We start from the raw sequence: 19935 nt of genomic DNA on the forward strand, positions 1-19935 counted from the left end.
CAAAATCAAGTACGTGTGCCACAACGGACAGTTTTTTGGTCAAGAAGACAGCCATACTGGTGTTCATGCATGAGAAGTCAGCAGAGCACAACATAAACACAAGGGAAGACAATGGACGTACTCTGATTGATGATGGAGAGAGGAACAAGAGATAATGGACAGGAAGGGGGAGAACTCTTAGGCAGGTTCTAAAAGCACGCTCAGACTGATACGCCCCGCCATGTCTCACTTTGAACAATGAACAAGTGAAAACGGTGAGTCAGCAAGCAGGTGTATGTCATGCGGAACACGTAAGCGACAGCTAATGTACAGAAAAATGTGTGGGAGTCGGGGATCATGTACACGTGACATCTTGGAATCTGGTTCATTTCGCTGTCAGCTTCTGCTCTGAAACTTGAACACCACAAGCTGTTGGGATTGATCATTGAGGTCATCTGGCCCAAATTTTGGAGCTTCTGCTCTAACAGCACGAACCAAGGCCGTCTGGCCCAAATTGTTGAGCTTCTGCTCTAACACCATAAACTGAGGCCGTCTGGCCCAGATTGTTGAGCTTCTGCTCTAACACCATAAACTGAGGCCGTCTGGCCCAGATTGTTGAGCTTCTGCTCTATGCCGTCTGGCCCAAATTGTTGAGCTTCTGCTCTAACACCACAAACTGAGGCCGTCTGGCCCAGATTGTTAAGCTTCTGCTCTACGCCGTCTGGCCCAAATTGTTGAGCTTCAGCTCTGACGCCACAAACTGAGGCCATCTGGCCCAGATTGTTGAGCTTCTGCTCTACGCCGTCTGGCCCAAATCATTGAGCTTCTGCTCTAACACCACGAACTGAGGCCGTCTGGCCCAATTTTGGTGCTTCTGCTCCAATGCCACCTGTAACTTGTTGGGGTTGGAGCCATCAGGCCCTTTGGAGTTTCTACTCTAATATCACGAACCATTGGCCCAAAGCTTTTCTAGGAAGCTACTGACTATCTACAGAACTTCAAACCAGATAAGGTATGTGACGCTTACCCTGAGCACCACTGTAATCTGATGCATACTCCAAATCCTCTAGTACCTGCTCGCAGTCAAGACAACTCTTTTTCCCCTCGTGCTTTGCTGAGGGCTGAGGACATAATTCTTAATGAGAATCATCAGAGTGTCTGTCTCGTGTACCCCTCAAACAGAGTGACGTGCCTAATGTTGGTGTCAAGCTGCTTGCAGACACTCTTGTGGCCTACACCGCCTTCTTGTATTTAGTGGACCTCCTATACCTAAATTCGAATCTGGAAATAAGTACGACAGAAATAGAAAAAAAATCATTTCAAATATTAGCAAGTGGACAAGCGAGAGTCTGTTTTGCGATTTTCACTGATAAGTTGGTGGTTCCGCCTAGCATCGGTCGGTCTGTTCAGGGCAGCACTAAGTGTGAGCGCACCTAACAGGTTCAACAGCTCCTTGATGCATAGATTGAGTGAACATCACACAAATTAGACCAAGTGCTGAAATTTGTGAATCCTGTTTATGGTCTTCTGCTTCATCTAGCATCGCCACATGCTAAGCGACCGTGACAGACTCGGAGTCCTCCCCTGCCTCCTGTCCTCTCAAGATTACTATGCACAACAAACTACTATCCTCCACGTTCTTGTCCCTCCAGGTCATGCTCCAAAACTGGTCTCGTCCTCCATATAGTGATGATATCCGTTTCTGGGACAGTATAAATAGCAGTCTTGCCAGTTTTGAAAGCATCAGTCTCGAGCTGGGAGAGGATGGGTATACTAGTACCTCTATATATCTCGGGGTTGACGTAGTTTTCTCCTCATGCTCGTATGACTTGTTTTTGGCGCACTCACAGGGTTAAATTGACATGATATCCACCTCATATTGGCGCAAGGCCTGTCACACCAGTAGCCTTGCATCGCCACTGCTGCACTATTCACACAGCTTTGAGCCATGACCGGGTCCATTGAGGAACACACTGCCGCCTAGGTATATTGGATACAGGACGTTGACCCCATCATTGACAGCTACATAGTATGCTGATATTCGCGATGTTGATTGCCTTTGGTGAATAAAGATCTTGGCACCAAGTACTACTACGACATACTCATCAACAATACACTGGAGTCGATAGAAAACTGGATGTGACCGTATTGGGGATTATGATTATGAATTTCGCTACTGAGGAAGCAAGTGCCCTTTCTACTACGAAAGAATTTGGTTCGTCTGAAATGAGACATATATTCTCGCTGGTATTAACGTGAGTAACACAATGACATTGCTAAAAACTATTACGATGACAGGTGAACGAAGGTCCCGCCACCTGGCAGCTCCAACTGCTTGCATTCCATACCCAACTACACTCGGGTCAAACACTATGCAATCATGTCGGCATATGGTTCCCAAGGTTAGACGCCACTTGGTTTGAATACAGTATGCCCTACTCATCATTCTAATAAAAAACAGAAAGTATAGATGTGCGAGGTCACAACAAGCAGTGCGATAGTGGTGATACAGGCAATTCCTAGTTTTCTTTTTGATTGAATGCAAAAATCACTCATATTCAAGGTGACAAAATTCCACTGATCATTACCACCCTCACATGAAAAGTACAGACCTGCTAAAAGACAAAATGCAGCGCGACGGCACTAATGTATGTGTTTCCTCACCTGCATTCTCCTCCTGTGGTAGACCATATATAATTGTGAGGTGATGAAAAATCCTGCTCATCATTCCTATCTACAGCGTGAAGTATAGATGCGCGACAGGACAAAAAGCAGTGCGACAGCGGGTGCTGTATATAATTTGTAGTGTTCATTTTACTTACAGGACAGAAAATATTGCATATTGGGAGGTTGTCATGGATGCTTAGTGTTGCCACAACCCGCCTGTGTATGTTTGTATCATGCTCGAATATTACATCACATTATCATTCAATTTCTCATCATATATTTTGATATCGTGCGTTCCCGTTGACTTCAATGATGAGCATGTGCTCAGTACACATGTTAAAAATCACCATTATAAGAATGAATGCAGTGCCTATATAAACAACATGATTGTCTATATATGACTGATAGAAAATGAGACATACAGGTACGGAAGGTTGAGTGATGTCATGCTGTTTGCCCTACTTTAACAAACATCAATGAGTGATCCCAATCTCCATTCGCTGAGAAATGCTGAGAGGCCAATTGTACCAGACACGCCCAAGGTTTTCACCACCACATTGATGTATCCATGTCGGAGCTCGTATGCTCTTGCGCTTCTCCCCGCAGCTCAAGCATCTTGTCTTCATACATGTTTGCAGCCACTTTTGCCCATAGAACTGCCTTCCATCAGCATGGAAGACCATGTTGTGAGCCCTAGCACCACAGCGAGCGTTCGAACATCGATAGATATCGAGGCCCCATGGCCTTGCGTCCTTGAAGTTCGAGTAGGCTAACACTCGGGTCTTGACAACACGTTCCCTGGTATTGTGCTCATCATCGATCTTCTGATATTCTGCATACGACAGCATGATGGGAGTACTATTCAGGGCACGCTTGTCTTCTCCAAACGATGCTTCTAGCGCTGCCCATGTGCCCATGTCGTACACAAACACATTTTCAATGAAGCGACTTAGTGCTGGGACAACAAGAGAATCCACAGTTGATACCCCTGCAAAGGAGAAGACAAAATCGAAGATATTCCTGGTGTGTTTGTCTTCAGCTACAGCATCGAAGTCATTCAAGCAGTCACTGACATTTCGACCAACCGTTTCAAGCGGTCGACACTCTCTGTTATTCTCCCAGAAGAACCACAGGAGGAAATCACAATCCCACGCATGAATGGTCCGGCACTTGAGGTGGTGTTGATTTTCCCAATTTGTTGTGTGGCCAACCGAAGGTTATCACCTAGATAGTTATGTAGCAGCTAGGCAGAAATCAGTAATAATGATCTACATCTACTATTGTATGATGCCCAGCAATTTACCTCATGCACTGGAACCGAATTTGAATCTGCTGCATTGCCAGACACCACAAGGTTCCCTGTGTCGGTATCAGAATGGGTGTCGATAAAAATCAGTAAGTTTCCTTCATATTTGATGTCTTTGAGCCATTCAAAATCGTGTGACAGAGCACTTGGACGGTTGTTTCCAGCTTTCAATTTCCGGGATGCTATACGCAACTACGGGTGGAAGTCTGAGGTCTGAATATGATATTTGTGTCAAATAACTTACCCTGCTGGGGACACCATGGAAATGTTCCATTAGTGTCCGCTGGATGACATCTGAAGCATATTCGCGTCTGAAGCCACTCCATGACAGGAATATGGTGAGGAGGGGATAGTAATTGCGGAAAGTAAATTCCTGTCTCACTGAATATCCACGAATCTTGTACTTGTGTCATTCATTATCAGTATTTTGAAGGTATTCAGGAGGAACAGACGACAGACTGGGAGTGGTGTTTCAGCTGCACGATAACATTGCGGACAGCGAAATGTGCTGGCATCTACACTGACGAGGTTCGTCAGCTCATCTGGGGTCGCATCAATGCACCCATGATCGCCTTGTGCCTTTGCAACGCAAGCCAATAGTCCACAAGCCGGATTTGTGCACTTCCAAATGTATGTGCCGATGTCTTGGCAGTACATGCAATGCTGATATAAAGGTCAATGTATACCGATCATGAACACTATATTACATACCAAGACAGGATCCTTCATATCAGTAGACTCACACACAGGTGTAACAGGACATTCCATGTCGATCTCCATATCAATACCATCATCTCCTTCGCTCAAAATCGGAGTCAACATTTTATATGGTGAATTGAGGGACTTTGCATCTGATTTCTTTCGCTGAAGCTCCCCTTCTATAGCTGCCTTTCGTCGTGGTCTCCCATATTTTTGTACGGGTGCCTGTTGAAGAGATTGTGAACGAGCTTCAGTCGCAGATGTGGAATGAGATTTCTTGGACAGTTCTGTGTGAGCTTGAGAGGCAGCTGATGGGACAGCCTGCACTGAAGCTGGTGTGCGAGCTTGGGAGGCAGTTTGAACTGAAGCTGGAGCGCGAGCTTCAGAGGCAGTTGGTTGGTGAGCCGGCAAGGAAGCTGATGTAACAGATTGGACTGAAGCTGGTGTGAGAGCTTGCGTTGCAGCTAATCCAACAGTTTGGACAGTTCTGACTGAAGTTGGTGTGCGAACCTTTGCGGGAGCTAGTGCGGGGGCTTGCAAAGAAGCTGGTGTGGATACTTGCACCAGCGCCGATGCGGAAGGCTCTATGTATTTGTCAAAATCGCTTAGGTTGATCATGGATGTGAAAGAATATGAAACTTCCATATTCGGTGCTGTGTAGTCCATTCCTCAAATGTACTGTACAATCTGCGGAAAACACCGGTAAATTTATGTTAACCTTAACATCAAAACATCAACAATATTAATGCCTGTTTAATCACATTCTTTGTTGATACACATGATCATAATGAAGTCACCTCTGCCAGTGACAAATTCATCAATGAAATAATACGACGTTGCTTGAGAGAGTCTATCACATGACTAGATGCAAATAAGGACAATTACATGCCAAGTGTGACCGTTAACAAAGTCTTTTCACTGAGTGGCACATCACTTCTATTCATCCACCATGAATCCATCTGCATATTCTACTGAACATCCGATTGTTCTGAACATCAAGTCACATGATTCCACAGTGACACACGAGGTTATCACCAAATCCATCGCGTTGGACGTCGATCAAGCTAAACATACACTCAAAATGACTATTGATGAGGAATCAGTACGTGATGATGTTTAGGATCGCTTTGAGAGTTCTATAAGATGTAAAACCATAGTGCAATGTTCCACATCAATACTACGATGCGTTGTGGCTCCTTATTCATCATCTGCGCGTATATCAAATGACTGCCATAAAACTAATGGAGCATCCACAACTGGACGCCGCTCAGGATACATACACTTCCATCACATATTATTATTGTGAGGTACTGTTAGCGTTTGTTAAAGAAGTGAAGGATGGCTGGCGACGCAAGAGCAAGACATGGCGCTCAGCACATATGGACTATCACTTCACCATGGCAATACACACTAACGCTTTTATCGAGCCCATGCAAAAGGAAACGCTGAAAAAAATTGATCTTACCTGGGATGATTTTAAAAAGAAGAAGATCTATCAACCTGTTGTGGAGCGTACGTTACTACTACAGCCTTTATGTCTTACTGCATGCTAATCATGTCTTGAAGTGACAATGCACTCATACCACAATGATTTCTGTAAAGGAAAGGACATGTGTGGCGTTCCTGATACCCATCATGATCTCTCAGTGGAAGATATGGTTTCATCCATACTGCAACAATCAAATGAACGGCTCGCAGAGGCAATTAAAGCGGATAAGGCAAAGAAAAAGGTTCGTCACAATTGTGCTGCTACAGGGCATCGGGAGTGGTGCACTAATTCACCAATGTCAATTTTAAAGACACCATTGGGGCCAATAGATTCCGCAACATCTGCAAGCACATCCTCTCATGTACAGGACAATGGGATGCATGAGGCAGCCAATATGGCTGATACCCATGAGGATACATCGAGCTCTAACACAACTGAGACAGGCAGCCGTCGAACAAAGGTTTGCCTGTCAATATAAAGGAACTCTACTGATTATGATATTGATTGTCATTCAGGCCAACCACATAGCCTCCCCCAGGGTAGATAATGTGACTGATATGGCTGCAATATCGTTCAAAACACGTAATGATGTACGAAAATCGCGCATGATTAGCAGACGTGGTCGTAAAGCAAATGCAAGTGTCATCTACGTGCTGCTAATTTACTAATGTTATGTGTCATGCAGGATTCACGCAGTATGTCCCCAGTGGATGGGGATATGGTTGATGAAACTGCAAATGCATTCCAGGAGAAAGAGGATGGACAGAAAGGACGTAAAACTCGGAAAGGTGGTCGTAAAGATAAGGTTGGTTGTATTCACATTCTCTGTGTTTCATATTGATGAGTATGGATTCAACCCATCAGGGTTGTTCCAAGCGTCCTTCAAAAAACCCAAAAATGACGGCAAAAAGCCAGGCAATTGTTATCTCTGATGATGAGGTTTGTTTATCAACACCAGAGTCACGGTTTATGGGATTCACCTTTATCACCAGAATCTCAACAGGCATGCGACTTCACAGGAGATGGATGACAATCCTGACCTTGCTATCAGCATAGGGAGTACTGCACATGCATGGTGAGCAGCAGAATCGCAAGATGTTTTCGATGGATGCTAAAGCCATTGAATACAGTATTGCAGTGACTGAACAAGAAGAGGTAAGCATGACCGTATCTGAGAAGGAGCTCATGTTGCTTATCATACCCATCAGGATATGGATGGCATTATTACAATACAGTCCTCACCAATATCTATGCATCCAAAATCTGGTCCACAAACAGCTGCCCGGAAGGGAAAAGGGAAGGCGATAGTACTGTCTGACGATGAGGTTTGTTGAGCAATCTATAAGTCAATCCTTTATTAATGTCCCATGTTGACAAGGCTGATGGTGATAATCCGGAGCTCCCTCCCTGTGGACAGAGTAAGCAGCATCTTGGAAAGCCTCAGGTAGGTTCTATATTCACCTTTATCGGACTATGACTATTTAATTCATACAATCTTTGGTAGCATATTGATGATTGTGGTGATGCACCTGATACCAATCTCCCTGCAGCCACCTCTGTGAGTCGTAGCTAGATTTCTAACATGTGAGATATCATCTAATGCTAGGGAGGAGGATATTAACTCCGAGGATACAAACCTTCCGTCAACATTTGAAGACTGGGAGAAATGGAATCATATTGCGTTCCAGAACGGTAATTCACAGATATTCCTGAAACTCGGGGCCTGGATCCTGGTTCGATTCAGACAGCTCACACAGACTCCGATTAATGGAGATGTCAATGGGATCCTGATTCCAGACCATCCTAGGTCCTTTCACATCAAGAGCGAGGCAGATTTCAATGAGGCACTAGGGATGACACATCTCTATTCCGCGCTCACCCATGTGGACACACATCCACAATACCTCGCACATCTGTTTCATGAGCTTGGCAAGGCATCATCAGAGGGTCGGCAGGAATGTAGTCACCCTGACTTGAGACAACTTCCAGAACTCCCAACTCCCGTTCTTAGGTATGTAGTTTCATGGTATACATCACATGACTAATTCTGCTCGTAGTATGATGGCTAATGAGCAATTGCCATGGTTAAAAGCATTGCCATTCGAAGAATTTGTTGATTCTGTTGACATGGATGCTGATGGGGATGAAGATGAATACATATCAATGGCGCTCGATGACATGGTCATTTCTGGTATGCACGATTCAGCGGAAGTCTCGGGCCGTCAGGATGTACTGAAGAGGAAGAGGACCACGTCCAAAGCATTATCACCACCTAAGGTAATGTTGTATAGTTGCAACCCTGCTGAAATGATCATTGCTTACAATAAATACATATTCGTTGTACAGGCTGATGGAGGTCGAGGATTTCCAAAGCGATCCAGGTCAAGTCATACTGAGTCCTTCCATCGTCCCTCTTCACCCATTGTGCAATCCACTTCAGAACGAGCACGTATCAAACCATTGCACAGCGTGTCCACCCAGGACAAAGGTGTCCCAATCCAGGTCATCCACTTCCTAGAGCACCCGCATGGATTCACATTTCCTGAGTCTGAGGGAGATGCAAGCATGCCAAGATCCGAGACAATTGCAGATGGACAGAGCATTCCAAGTCCTGCTTTTGGTGATACAGGCGTTGTCAGTGACATTAGTACCTGGGCTGCCAACAGTGAGGTGGAATCTCGGACTCAAATATCATCTCACTTGGATGGTAACGAGGTTGCGGTGAATACTGACTACCGCACTGATGACATGTCTGGGCTTGGCACAGAATATATCAATGATGCCGATGGTCAGAACGTTGGTCACGTTGTTGACAAGGTTGATGGGGCAGCTGGAGAGGAGATTAGTAGATCCCATGCACTTGATGAAGATGTGAGGGTCTTTGTTCCTTCAATGCTGGAATGACTTCATATAATCTGTAGGAGTGGTTCATGAACATGTCAGGCATATCATTGCCGAACTAATTTCTTTCCCCTGTGTGATGGTGTACACATTTAATTCATACACTGTCCTGCATGACTGAATAGCCTTGTGTATTACTCCATGTATGTGTATGCTATGATGGTATAGAGAATTTCAGCTACTTGGAAAAATTAGTGCTGATGTAAATAGTGTTCTCTCGGCACAGATTTCAGTGAGGATGTTAGAACTGAGAATGAACGATAGTTCTTCTGCAGTGGGTATCATCAATTACAAAATATGATGTTAGGTACATCGTAAACATATTCATAATGGGCTCAATAAACAACCAAGATCACAGCCCACAATCACTTCATGAAAACCCGGTGCGTTAGTGTAGAAATAGTCCTAAATCCCCTTCATGACTACAGGGAGCAGAAATGAAACCTATTACATTCCTTCCGTGCAGACTGGTGAGATAGCATGGGATAACATGCGTTTCATCCAATACATTCATTCTTGTTACAACCATTTTTTGGCCCCATCAGCCATTAATCTTCACCTTATTAAAATCTTGCTTACACTCACAATAAACCAAATTCAAATATCACATAAGTTGGTTTTATTGCCTCATTTTACCACAGGCGTGTAAAACGCCAAAGCACGTGACCCCGCTGACACATCAGCAACGCGACGCGTAGTACTTACCAGTACTATAACGCGCAGATCTGCAGCTCCCGTTCCGTTCGTCTTCGCATTACAGGATGCACCGCGCCTGTACCTGCACTTGAGGACCACTCGCAAGCACAGAAACCACTCACCAACGGAGCTCGCCGGGCCCCTTGTGTCGCCGTGTCGCGTCCATTCAACCTCGCGCTGTTGTTGCTACGCGATTCCGTCGAAATTTCACGTGCGCACACGCAGAAAGATGGCATAGTTTATTTTTTTTTCTCTGTCCATAATGTACAGCTGTATATATGTGCCGTGCACCCATGCCATATACATGTTTGAATTTGCTTAATTGTATGGTGAAAATGAGCTCGTGCGCCCGCCCGCTCTATCCATGTAAAATTCCGCCGCCGGAGCTCTCAGCCACCCGTAAAATCCCAAGATTTTACGGTAAAATAAAGTGCGGCGGGCACTTTACCCCGACTTTTCCGTTCTTTTCTTGTAAAATGCGGCGCGCAGCGTGGCGAAAATTTGCATTTCTGGTTCCCTTCCCTCAAAATTTTGCTTTAAATGTAGCCTTACATTCTCACTACGGTTTCTGCTACTCTGAATGTTCCTAGAGGTGTGTAGTTCTTACCCTTTCATTAAATGTTGCAACGCGCCTCACACTCAGACCAGGGGCTGCCCTAACGAGGCAGTGTGACCGTTTGTCACAATCGCGTTGCTCTTTGTCCCGCACTAAGACTAGATCTAGCCGCACAATTTGTTCAACACCAACGGCCCTCGACACCACCCCATACAACTCAGTTCTATCGCGGTCTTGTTCATTACTGCGGCTTAGTATGACTGAATGGTGCTCGCCAGTCCACAGCTGCATCTAATGTCAATGCCGCTTTGGATGCAGCGGAGCAAATAGGCTATCCCGTCAACCTTCGGTCTGCATTCACTCTTGGTGGTCTCGGTTCCTGTTTCGCCAATCACTTGCAACCTCCTCCTACTCCTACTTCAGCAACTAGTCCTCCACCCCCAGACCAAACAAAAGGCACATTCAGCGTCCAAGCATTCGTCTCGCGCGTCCAAGCACTTGTCATAGACGACCGAGCCCTAGTTGAAAGACTGATACGGTCCGCCCAAGCACATGACCTACTCAAGAACGCCCCCACCCTGAAAACAGCCAGGTTGCAGCCAGAGGAACGTTCATTAGAGGATATGTATGCACCACGCAGTCCTTCACAGGCATCGCACGTTTGCGATACAGACATTCGAAGCAAATGCGAGGAGCTCTAATAAGTCAGAAGAGTGAGTTCCTCGATTTCAAGCCTCCGCGGGGCTAATATCGGGCTACACATGTTCAGACAATGAACTTCCTCCAAGTTCGGCTGGGGAATGACGAAACGGATTGAGAGCCATGGACTCGCTCGGTTCAAGGCTCACGTTCAAAGAGTTAGCTTATTTTGTTGTCTTTCTTCGTTACTGTCGTCTGATCTCCTTGTAGTCTCGGCAGGGCGTCTCCCTCTTCCTTGACTTAATTCGCCAGGCTCGATTGCAGCCTATGGCGTTAGGCTCGTATATAATACATCTCCACTCAGAACGTTCTTTCACTTCTACGGATACTCCGGCTTCATCCCACAGCTCAGACAATACTGGACATGCGCCAGAGGAGTATTCTTCGCCCACGACTGAAAACACTTGGTTGGGGCAAAATATGGGGCAGTAGGACCCCAATGTCAAGGAATACTGTGGCATTGAGGTTAATGCTCGGTACGTTTATGGTTCTTTTCATATTTTTCTATACTTAACACGATTTCTTTCAGTCTAAGTCGCTCAAGTGCCCTGGCATCTAAAGCTACTGGTTATCCGCTTGCTCGGAGTTCCAATGGGACCTATACCGTCAGTCCTGGCCTCCATAATGCCCACAGTCTACCATCACTCCCGCCACATCCAAGTCATTGAAATCAAATCAAAAAGGAGAAGACCACTACGCGGGCAGGGCAATACATCTTTATAATGCCACAGCGCTCCTGAGGAAGATTATATTTCTGTGCACATCCGTGTCGTCGGTGACTTCACCGCTGCGCTCGCCAAGGCTGTCGGCTGTAACTTTGACTCTAAGGATTCCAAGGATGTCAACGCCAGTGGTGGAAAGGTTATTGGCACGAACGCAAATCCGCCGTTCAACCGGGTGCTCCCTCGTATCAATGGTTGACGGTCCGTTTGGTAGTGCCAGTGAGGAATTCTTAAATTACGAGACTGTTTACCTTGTTGGTGCTGGTATTGGTGTCACACCCTTCGCTTCGTGCGTATCACATCTCTCATTTACTCGATGACGACATTAACCATATCCATTCAGTATTCCAAAGTCGATCTGGTACCGCATGGACAACCTGAACAACTCCAAGCCTACCCGTCTCTCCAAGGTCTACTTCACTTGGGTCATCCGCGACTTTGGCAGCGCCGAGTGGTTCCATTCACTACTGCAGGCTATCGAAGAGCAGGATCAACATCTACCTCACTGCAAAGATCAAGGAGGATGACATGAACAACATTATAGTGCGCGGTACCCATTTTTCTCAGTGGTTTCCGTACTAATTGTATTTTCCTTAGGTCCAAGATGTCGGTGCAGAGAAAGACGCTATCCCTTCTTTGCGTGCTCCCACTCATTTCGGCAGGCCAAACTGGGACAGGGTGTTCGGTTCTATAGTTGAAAAGCACCCCGAAACTGATGTCGGCGTGGTTTGTAGCTCGTCGTTGCTTTTTAACTCATCTGCTTACCTGTCCTTTTCCAGTTCTTCTGTGGCCCCATATTTTCGTTTCGCGGTCTTCACGCGAGGACAAGATAGGTCCCGTCTGGTGGTCGATGCGGTAACTGGCAACGGTTATTGCTGCTCTACTGTTATAAGTGACCCGACAGTGACCCAGACGTTTTATCATAACGATGGTCCCTGTATCACTTGGACCACTGGATTTCTCCCCGGAGCCTGATCTTCATCCTTTGTATCCGAGTTCAAGTCTCATATCCCACTCGCTGTCACCCGATTCGGGCTTAGCACCCCAAGCATGCGTATTTGGGGATCTATCTCTTCTCCATTATCTTTTGTCTGACCATCAATCACAACCTTATATCGACCTCAGCGCACGCGGCGAAGACCGGCTTAGCTTGATCAGTCTTGCAATCCTAGGTTTCGGGTCTGAATCGGAAAGAGATGTCGAAGTGAAGAGTGTGTAGCGCCGAGGAAGTCCTAAACAAACTAACACATGCTCCAGCCTCATCCTCGTATTCCTCACCATCGCCGCCACCATCACAACCTCCAATCTTGATTTCGACCTCAGTCTCTTCCTCCCAGTATCTACAGCCAACCCTGTGCCATCAGGCCACAGCTCCTTCTACAACACCCGCCCCGGTTCCCATGGACTCGACCTCTTGTCCCTCGCCTCGCGCCATTCCTACACCACAGGTGCCACCCTCCAACAGCCACCGGCATAGCGCTGCAGCAAAAAGGCAGCTCCCATCCCTGGCGTCGGCATCCCAGACCTCCCACGTGGACCAGAGGCGTGGTGCACTGCCGTGAAGCAGTGGGAAGACCCTGCTGCATCCATCGGCGGCAAGGCACTTAAGGATTGGCCCGAAGAGTGGTACACTGGCCCCATGCGCACGGTCACTGGCGTGAAGCGGAACATCCGCAAGGTGATCGCTGTCGAGTTCTACCGGTGAGTAGCCTTTCACGCCGATTGTGGGTTCAAGAGCGGCGCTTGGTTGCTTGCAACTCATCACAGGCTTCGACAGGCTGCAGCAGGACGAGGGAGTATTTCTGGAAGCATACCCTGAGGCGACCCGCGGTGTCAAGCCACTTTTCGATGCGATTCAGCGCCAGCGCGAGGGATGCGGAGAAATCACTGGACGAGCAAGTAAGAACGGCTGCCCAGAAGTTCGAGCATCCTCCTCCCGCTGAGACTATAACACCACGGCCCCACATCACCATATTTCTGGGTCCGCATACCACCAACACTTGTCCATGTATCAACCCCATCCACATTTGTAGCACACACTCACTGTCGCTGGGCCGGCATGAACCACACACACAACTGGATCTGTATCTTTCTTCGAACTTTGCATTCTTCGATGTTGTGTAGTTTTTGCTTTTGTAAGAGTTGTCGTACGTTTCACACCGAAGGTCTCGTTTTTGGGCCTCCGCAAATCCGATTTGTTTTCAAGAGACACGCAGCGCGTCATTGAGAGAACAAGAACACTGCTAGAGGGAAACAGCACCGTGTGGGAAGGAATCCGGCGGAACCCGAAGATCACGTGACCGTAAAACGGCGTAAAATCCTCGACATAAGTACAACTTCACTGATGATCAATAATAACAATCCTGGCAAAGCTATTCAACTCACAATCAGCATCACACTGACACATTCTACGGTAATATTCCGGCTTATATTTCAATCTCCCATAAACCTTATCTGTTGTGGTGTAGCCGAGCATGACAGCGGCCAGCATGAAAGATTTGACCATTGGACCTTTGGGGAAAGAGGTTAATAAGAGCAGTCCGAAAGTAACGTGGAATTGTGATGCTGAAGTAATTACAGTCCTCCCTGGAGATATGTTGTAGGTGGTATTCAATATTAGCATATGTTGGCTGAGACACCGCGCTGTAGAATCATGCCACCATGTTCGATACCACATCCACTCCTATAGGAGCTCTGACTCTAATGACATATGCTATGGCTGAAATCATACATTCACTGCACATCATGATCTCACAGGGGGTGGTGTCATGTTGACACCATCAGACACATGGCGGGATCACCAAGAGCTACCAGTCAAGGCCAATGTTATAGGTCTGGATTACAACTGGTTGTCTGTGCAGTTTTGGCTGGGGTTCATAGAGTATATGCAAACCAGGTATGGGCTATCATATGACATGCAGGTAAGTGGCATGATTGAATGCCGGTTGCAAGTCACCTGTTGAGGCACACTGCATTATAGGCACAAATGAAGCCATTACTGTATGTGTCTTCATTGTGTTCCATATTTCACAATCTGGATCTTCATTTCCAGCGTTCAGTGTGTCCTGCATTTAAAGAAAAACTATTTCATTCACTGATATGGAGCCTGCTGCCTCAGTGCCTCTGATACTACTTCCTTTCAGTGCGTGCCATCAGTCATTGATTGATACATACATACATTCATAATACATATATTTTAGCTACTGTAATATGTCATGTCAGGTTGACAAATATTGTATAAAGGTAGCATTGTAAGCGATGGACGCGTGGCGTGGGAACGTCACATGATGGTTCAAATGGTTGACTTTTGATTTTCGTTCTCTTTTTCGTTTCTCTCTCACTCTACCATCGTACTCTTCTCAACCTGTTTGCCTGGTCGTAGCTCCTTGTTGGAGCTCTGAGCTGTTGCTCGGACCAGGCATTCTTGGTTATTTTATGTGTTGCGCACCTTGTTAGGTCTCTGTCTGTTGTGACAGTCGCACACTTGTTCTTTCCAAGAACTCTATCTTCCTGTTCCCACCTGTTAGCCTTGTCATAGCTCATTGTTGGAGCTCAGAGCTGTTGCTTGGACAAAGGCATTCTTGGTTATTTTATGTGCTGTGCACCTTGTTAGGTCTCCGTCTGTTGTAACAGTTGCACACTTGTTCTCTCCAATAACTCTCTCATCCTCTTCCCACCTGTTTATTACACCTTGTAGAATATTGAGTCTACCTCATTAATGTACATCTTCCTGTATTATCCATTGTGCCTCCTTTTATCCAAGGCATGGTTAAGATGAGCATCTTTTGTCTGAGGGTGCGAGGGTCAAATTTTTATTGCTTATAAAGAGCCTCCCGAGTCGGAGCTGTTACCATGCACGCTTTGACCGCAAATTCATCAAGTAGCAATGTTGATTCAGAGTGACAATCGACGGCACTAGTTATGCTGATTTGCCAGTGGAATGATATTCCATGAGCTCGGACAGAAGCAATAATTCGTGGTGCCCAGGTTCTGTATGAGTTAAAAGGCCAATGGGTTGTGAAGAAATGCAGAATACTACTCACCCTCCTCTCATGCACCTCTCAAAGAAGGCTGATGAGTCTTCCATCCAATCATACTCGTCAAAATCATCTTCGCTAGCATCATCTCTGAAGTCTGTCAGTCAGGCAGTCAAGAAGAGTGTGGATGTGCTTACCCATCCTTTGAAGAGAGTCAAAACCGCCTTGCTCTCAAAAAGAAGCGCTCATCGTCATCATCGCTCAAACCATCAGTAATTGATGTCGATGCCATTGACACGGCAATGAAGTCTGACAATGAAGAGGACCTGGATGCGGAACTTCGTAAGATTTTTGCTGATACTACAATGTCATCCTGGTCTCGCCATGATCTCATAGATACGCAGGACTTCCTCAGGGTGGTGACGAAGACAAAGAAGAGGAAGCACAGTAGTTAAGTTACTTGTGTATACAAAGGTCTCTCAAATACTGTATGACGCGCGGGTCTGTGAACAAACCGCGGTATACCGCAAACACTGTTCATACCTGCAGAATTGGTGGGTTGGTGTTGACCATACCGTAGCGGGTGCGGTGTATGTGGGTATGGGTGCGGTGTAGCTTCAGAGACCCACGGGTTCACCCATGCTCATCCCTAATTGGGGGAGATCTCGATGATCAACATGTGAGGCAGAGCTGGTGATTGACAGACGATGAGACATTGAGAGAGTGACATGAAAATGTGAAAACCAACTATGGCCTATCAAGGTCTGGAACTACAACATTAAGAATGGGTGCAGGTGGTGGAAGGAGTGTACCTGGGGGATGTGAGTCGAGAAATCGAGCGGTTGTTTGTCAAAAAAAAATCAGTTTCGTGGTAGACAACAAAAGAGAATAGGAAAGTGTCACCTCTCTTTGTGTGCTGTGAACCTTTTGGTATTGCAATCACACCAAGCATGCCTTCCATACGAGTCACCTACTCCACTCACTCCAATATCCTTCTGTAGGTGTATCACATTGGTTTCTTTGTCTGTGTGGAACAGCACAAACTTGTTGCGTGGCTCCATACAGACAAAGAAAATGACATGCATCCCTGACCTCCACAGTTAATGGGAGCAGAGCTTTTCGCACACAAATGTTGAGATGTCCCTCTACATTTCTGTGCACCCAACTGTACAGATCATCCGGCAACTCCCGAGTGGTTGAACCCTCTTGACTATGGAAACTCGGACACCTGTTGTTCACTGTTTATTATTTTTGAGACTGTAGTAAATGCACACCAGTGTCAAATACGCAGACTAAGTAATAGATGTTCTATATGTACAGCAAACCGGGAGGGATGTCATGCCTGAGGTTCTGGATGGAAGACTTTGACAGTACATGAATGATCCCTTGTATAATGTGCATGTACTGACTGTGCATGACATGTCAGTTATGGATCTCATTTACATGGGGTGAGCTGCCTGACATTTCCTGCTGATGAAGCCCAGATCTCTGTCAGAACTATTTTTAAGCACCTGTAAGAACTAAAATTGAGGTCAAGGAAATTACAATATTAATGTGTAGGCAATATTAATTACTGTTAACATCACCTTAGGCGAACCTGCATCGGCATGGTCCGGTATTAGAAACCCAGATCAATACCTGAAGCCTTGAAGGCTGACAATACCAAATCAGTCAAGTACGTCCTGGTCTAATAATGTCTTACCGGGTGTTGGTGGTGTTAGATCCTCAGTTCTCCCGTGCTTTGGTGCGGGATTCTTATGGATGTATCGACTGGGTGACCCATGACTATCCTGCTCTCTTGGCTGCCGATCTCCTGGACAGTCCGACCCTTTGCGGCTTTGTCTTTCCTGGACAATCCGGCCACCTTGTTGCACAGCGACCAGGCTTTGTGCCAGTGCGGCTTCATGAAAAGGTTTGGATGTCGAAAACTGCTGCTGGTTCCAGACTGATCCCTGTAACCCATAAGTTATTATTTTGGCTTAGAATTCGGCACAAAGGAATAACTGTAGAGTTCATGAAGTTTGAAAATTTTCGGGATATACTGATCTCACCAAACTCTGACTTCAAACAAACATTTCAACAATATCACTCGGTCTGTGGCGGCCTAGATCTTATGGTGGACCCAAGGCAGGTGATCAGCATCCGGTTACCTTATTCAAACCATTGACAATCAGGATAAGTGAGCAGGCTGGTGGTTGGGGCAGCTCAGCCCAGCTGCAGCAATACATATATGGCCTACAGATGCTGGAGTCCATTGTGCCGGTATGGCCTCCATCCAGAGAGATCCTACGCGCCTCCATAAAATTCAATGTAATCATCAACCTTGACCAAATTGCATCCAGAATGGTTAACTCCCCCAGACCACGGACCACACTCCTTTCTCGCAATGATGTCTCACAATCCTTTGCAGGCTGGATTCTGAAGCGTGAAGGCAGTGATTGCAACCGTCATGTTTTATTACCAGGAAAAGTGGATCCATTGAATCTACCCCCAGACTGTGGTCATTTCAGGTGGTTAAAGCAGTCATATGTACCCACCCTTCGGAAGCTGGGAGAGTGGCGAATTATCTTGGTAGATTGTCTACCATTGTGGGTGGTGCACACAGCTCCTGGAAATAGGCGAGAGGAGTTGGTCTTTTTGCATCGGGATGCAGGTCTGTCTCTGGCAGAAATGACGTGAGTTCTTCAACTGACCCTCCGTCACAATCCGATTGGTCTTAACCTGTAGGCCGACCCAGCCTGCGTATTAGGGAACCTTACGTCTTTGATGATATCATGGATCCTGTAGGGGGCACGTGCTCCGAACGCCGCCAAGCCGATCAAGAACTGGAGTCCTTTGCGACAACCGTATTGAGTCAGCTCATAGAAGTTGAGGAAGATTTGCTGGGTGCACCCAGCTCCTTGAGGCTGATGGTCCGACTGGATATTGGTGTCATGCATGGTCCTGATGGACAATTAGGCTATTTTATCAACGAGGTGGAACGCGGAGTGGGTATTGGTCTATTTACCGCCGGGAATCCAAGGTGGACCTTGCGGCTGGCTGATGAATTTGGGTGCTCATTCTCCAAGTGGATGACCAAAACCTGCCTGGCTATGGAACGCTTAATAGAACCTGTGACATAGTTCCGACAGGATCACTTCACATTTTTAGTCTCTGGCATGCAGTCTCATAATTCATGGCCGTGCACAAACATTATCACCCAGTTCATCTGTACCCATCATATTTATACTTAATTCCTTAGGCTTGACTCGCCAGTTGTGTGGTCTTGGTGACTTATCAAAACGTGTCACTGCGCAAGGCAATGCAGCTCCTGCACTCGGAGCAGGAGATTGCTGGTCACACCACAGGAATATCCCTACATGCCTGAAAGGGGTTTGAGATTGTAGGACCACACTGTGTATACATGTACAGACACAGCAACAATGCGCCAAGGAAAAGCCTGCAAATCAACAAAACACCCGGGCTCGCTGTTGTACATGACACGCACGAGTGGCCGCGTTTGCCATGTGCGTTGTGCTTCTAAAGGAGTGGTTTAAGTTAGGCCCGGATCAGCTCGCAATAAAATATGATCCCAGATCCAGGCCCGATCACAGGAAAAGAATCTAACTGGTGGCTACTGGTAGGGACTATAATTATAATGTACAGTAAAATGACATATGGCACCGCCCTATGGAGATCGTGTAGAATGACCTTATGCATGGGGAACATTGGACTGGTCTTGGACTGACCTGCCACGGGTGAGCATCAGACTGATTCGTGGAACTGTTTTGCCATATATTTTTTTTGGTTCGGTCTAGGCTCCACCTTCTAACCATTTTACCAAGGCTTGCGCCTGTGGCTGTTGCCGTGCAGGTTTTAAAATTCCCACGTTGACTCCGATATGATTGTCCATTTACTCAGCCTCACCCTGCACATACATACATAATATATGTAAGATACCTTCATTTTAGATCAACAGACCCCGATTCTATTGAATAGGATAGACGGCGAATACAAATTGTTGCCGCTTCTGTTGTCGCTTCTGTTGTCGCTTCTGTTGTCGCTTCTGTTGCCGCTTCTATGACTTAACTTGACACATAATTAATTCTTTTCGGAGCCTGAAATTCATTTCCAAGGACTATCACCAGAATCCTTCACACTAGTACCTACCCAGTGACCGCCTCATGGATGTTTCGGGAGGATTGCCTTGGCAAGGTGCCTGGGATGGACATGTCTGGTCCAAGTTGGTGAGGATATCTCGGCCC

General features: G+C 46.3%; 5 protein-coding genes across 5 annotated transcripts; 4 read left to right on the forward strand and 1 right to left on the reverse strand.

The window, feature by feature from the left end:
- Positions 1-3119: 3119 nt before the first annotated feature.
- On the reverse strand, positions 3120-3802 carry DFJ58DRAFT_668364 (uncharacterized protein; the record flags this gene model as incomplete). Its single annotated transcript, XM_041382693.1, has 2 exons — positions 3120-3666; positions 3720-3802. The coding sequence occupies 2 exons, from the start codon at positions 3800-3802 to the stop codon at positions 3120-3122; spliced, it is 630 nt and encodes a 209-aa protein (XP_041238152.1).
- A 1798-nt stretch (positions 3803-5600) lies between these two features.
- DFJ58DRAFT_846067 (uncharacterized protein) lies at positions 5601-9103 on the forward strand (the record flags this gene model as incomplete). Its single annotated transcript, XM_041393240.1, has 16 exons — positions 5601-5753; positions 5809-6163; positions 6254-6381; positions 6451-6600; positions 6656-6790; positions 6826-6945; positions 7005-7079; positions 7133-7215; positions 7271-7295; positions 7349-7465; positions 7519-7584; positions 7645-7698; positions 7730-8151; positions 8198-8417; positions 8487-9011; positions 9062-9103. 16 exons carry the CDS (start codon positions 5601-5603, stop codon positions 9101-9103), a joined length of 2670 nt encoding a protein of 889 aa, XP_041238153.1.
- A 2496-nt stretch (positions 9104-11599) lies between these two features.
- DFJ58DRAFT_125787 (uncharacterized protein) lies at positions 11600-12349 on the forward strand. The gene is made up of 3 exons (XM_041378750.1): positions 11600-12003; positions 12058-12257; positions 12312-12349. The coding sequence occupies exons 1-2, from the start codon at positions 11831-11833 to the stop codon at positions 12239-12241; spliced, it is 357 nt and encodes a 118-aa protein (XP_041238154.1). The 5' UTR covers positions 11600-11830; the 3' UTR covers positions 12242-12257; positions 12312-12349.
- An 881-nt stretch (positions 12350-13230) lies between these two features.
- On the forward strand, positions 13231-13573 carry DFJ58DRAFT_643304 (uncharacterized protein; the record flags this gene model as incomplete). The annotated part of the gene is made up of 2 exons (XM_041381379.1): positions 13231-13415; positions 13492-13573. Coding segments are annotated over 2 exons (267 nt in total), but the record flags the coding sequence as incomplete, so codon positions are not given.
- A 3811-nt stretch (positions 13574-17384) lies between these two features.
- On the forward strand, positions 17385-18813 carry DFJ58DRAFT_733834 (uncharacterized protein; the record flags this gene model as incomplete). Its single annotated transcript, XM_041386358.1, has 3 exons — positions 17385-17822; positions 17879-18344; positions 18419-18813. The coding sequence occupies 3 exons, from the start codon at positions 17385-17387 to the stop codon at positions 18811-18813; spliced, it is 1299 nt and encodes a 432-aa protein (XP_041238156.1).
- Positions 18814-19935: the final 1122 nt, after the last annotated feature.

This window comes from Suillus subalutaceus, assembly GCF_016647625.1.
Source record: "Suillus subalutaceus strain FC151 chromosome Unknown DFJ58scaffold_158, whole genome shotgun sequence".
In the NCBI taxonomy this organism is placed as follows: Eukaryota; Fungi; Basidiomycota; class Agaricomycetes; order Boletales; family Suillaceae; genus Suillus; species Suillus subalutaceus.

Excerpts from the sequence above, each read along its gene's own strand:
- DFJ58DRAFT_125787 (XM_041378750.1), top strand. The coding sequence starts at position 11,831 with ATGTCAACGCCAGTGGTGGAAAGGTTATTGGCACGAACGCAAATCCGC. Across the intron at positions 12,004-12,057 it reads GGTGTCACACCCTTCGCTTC|TATTCCAAAGTCGATCTGGT; the intron begins GTGCGTATCACA and ends ATATCCATTCAG.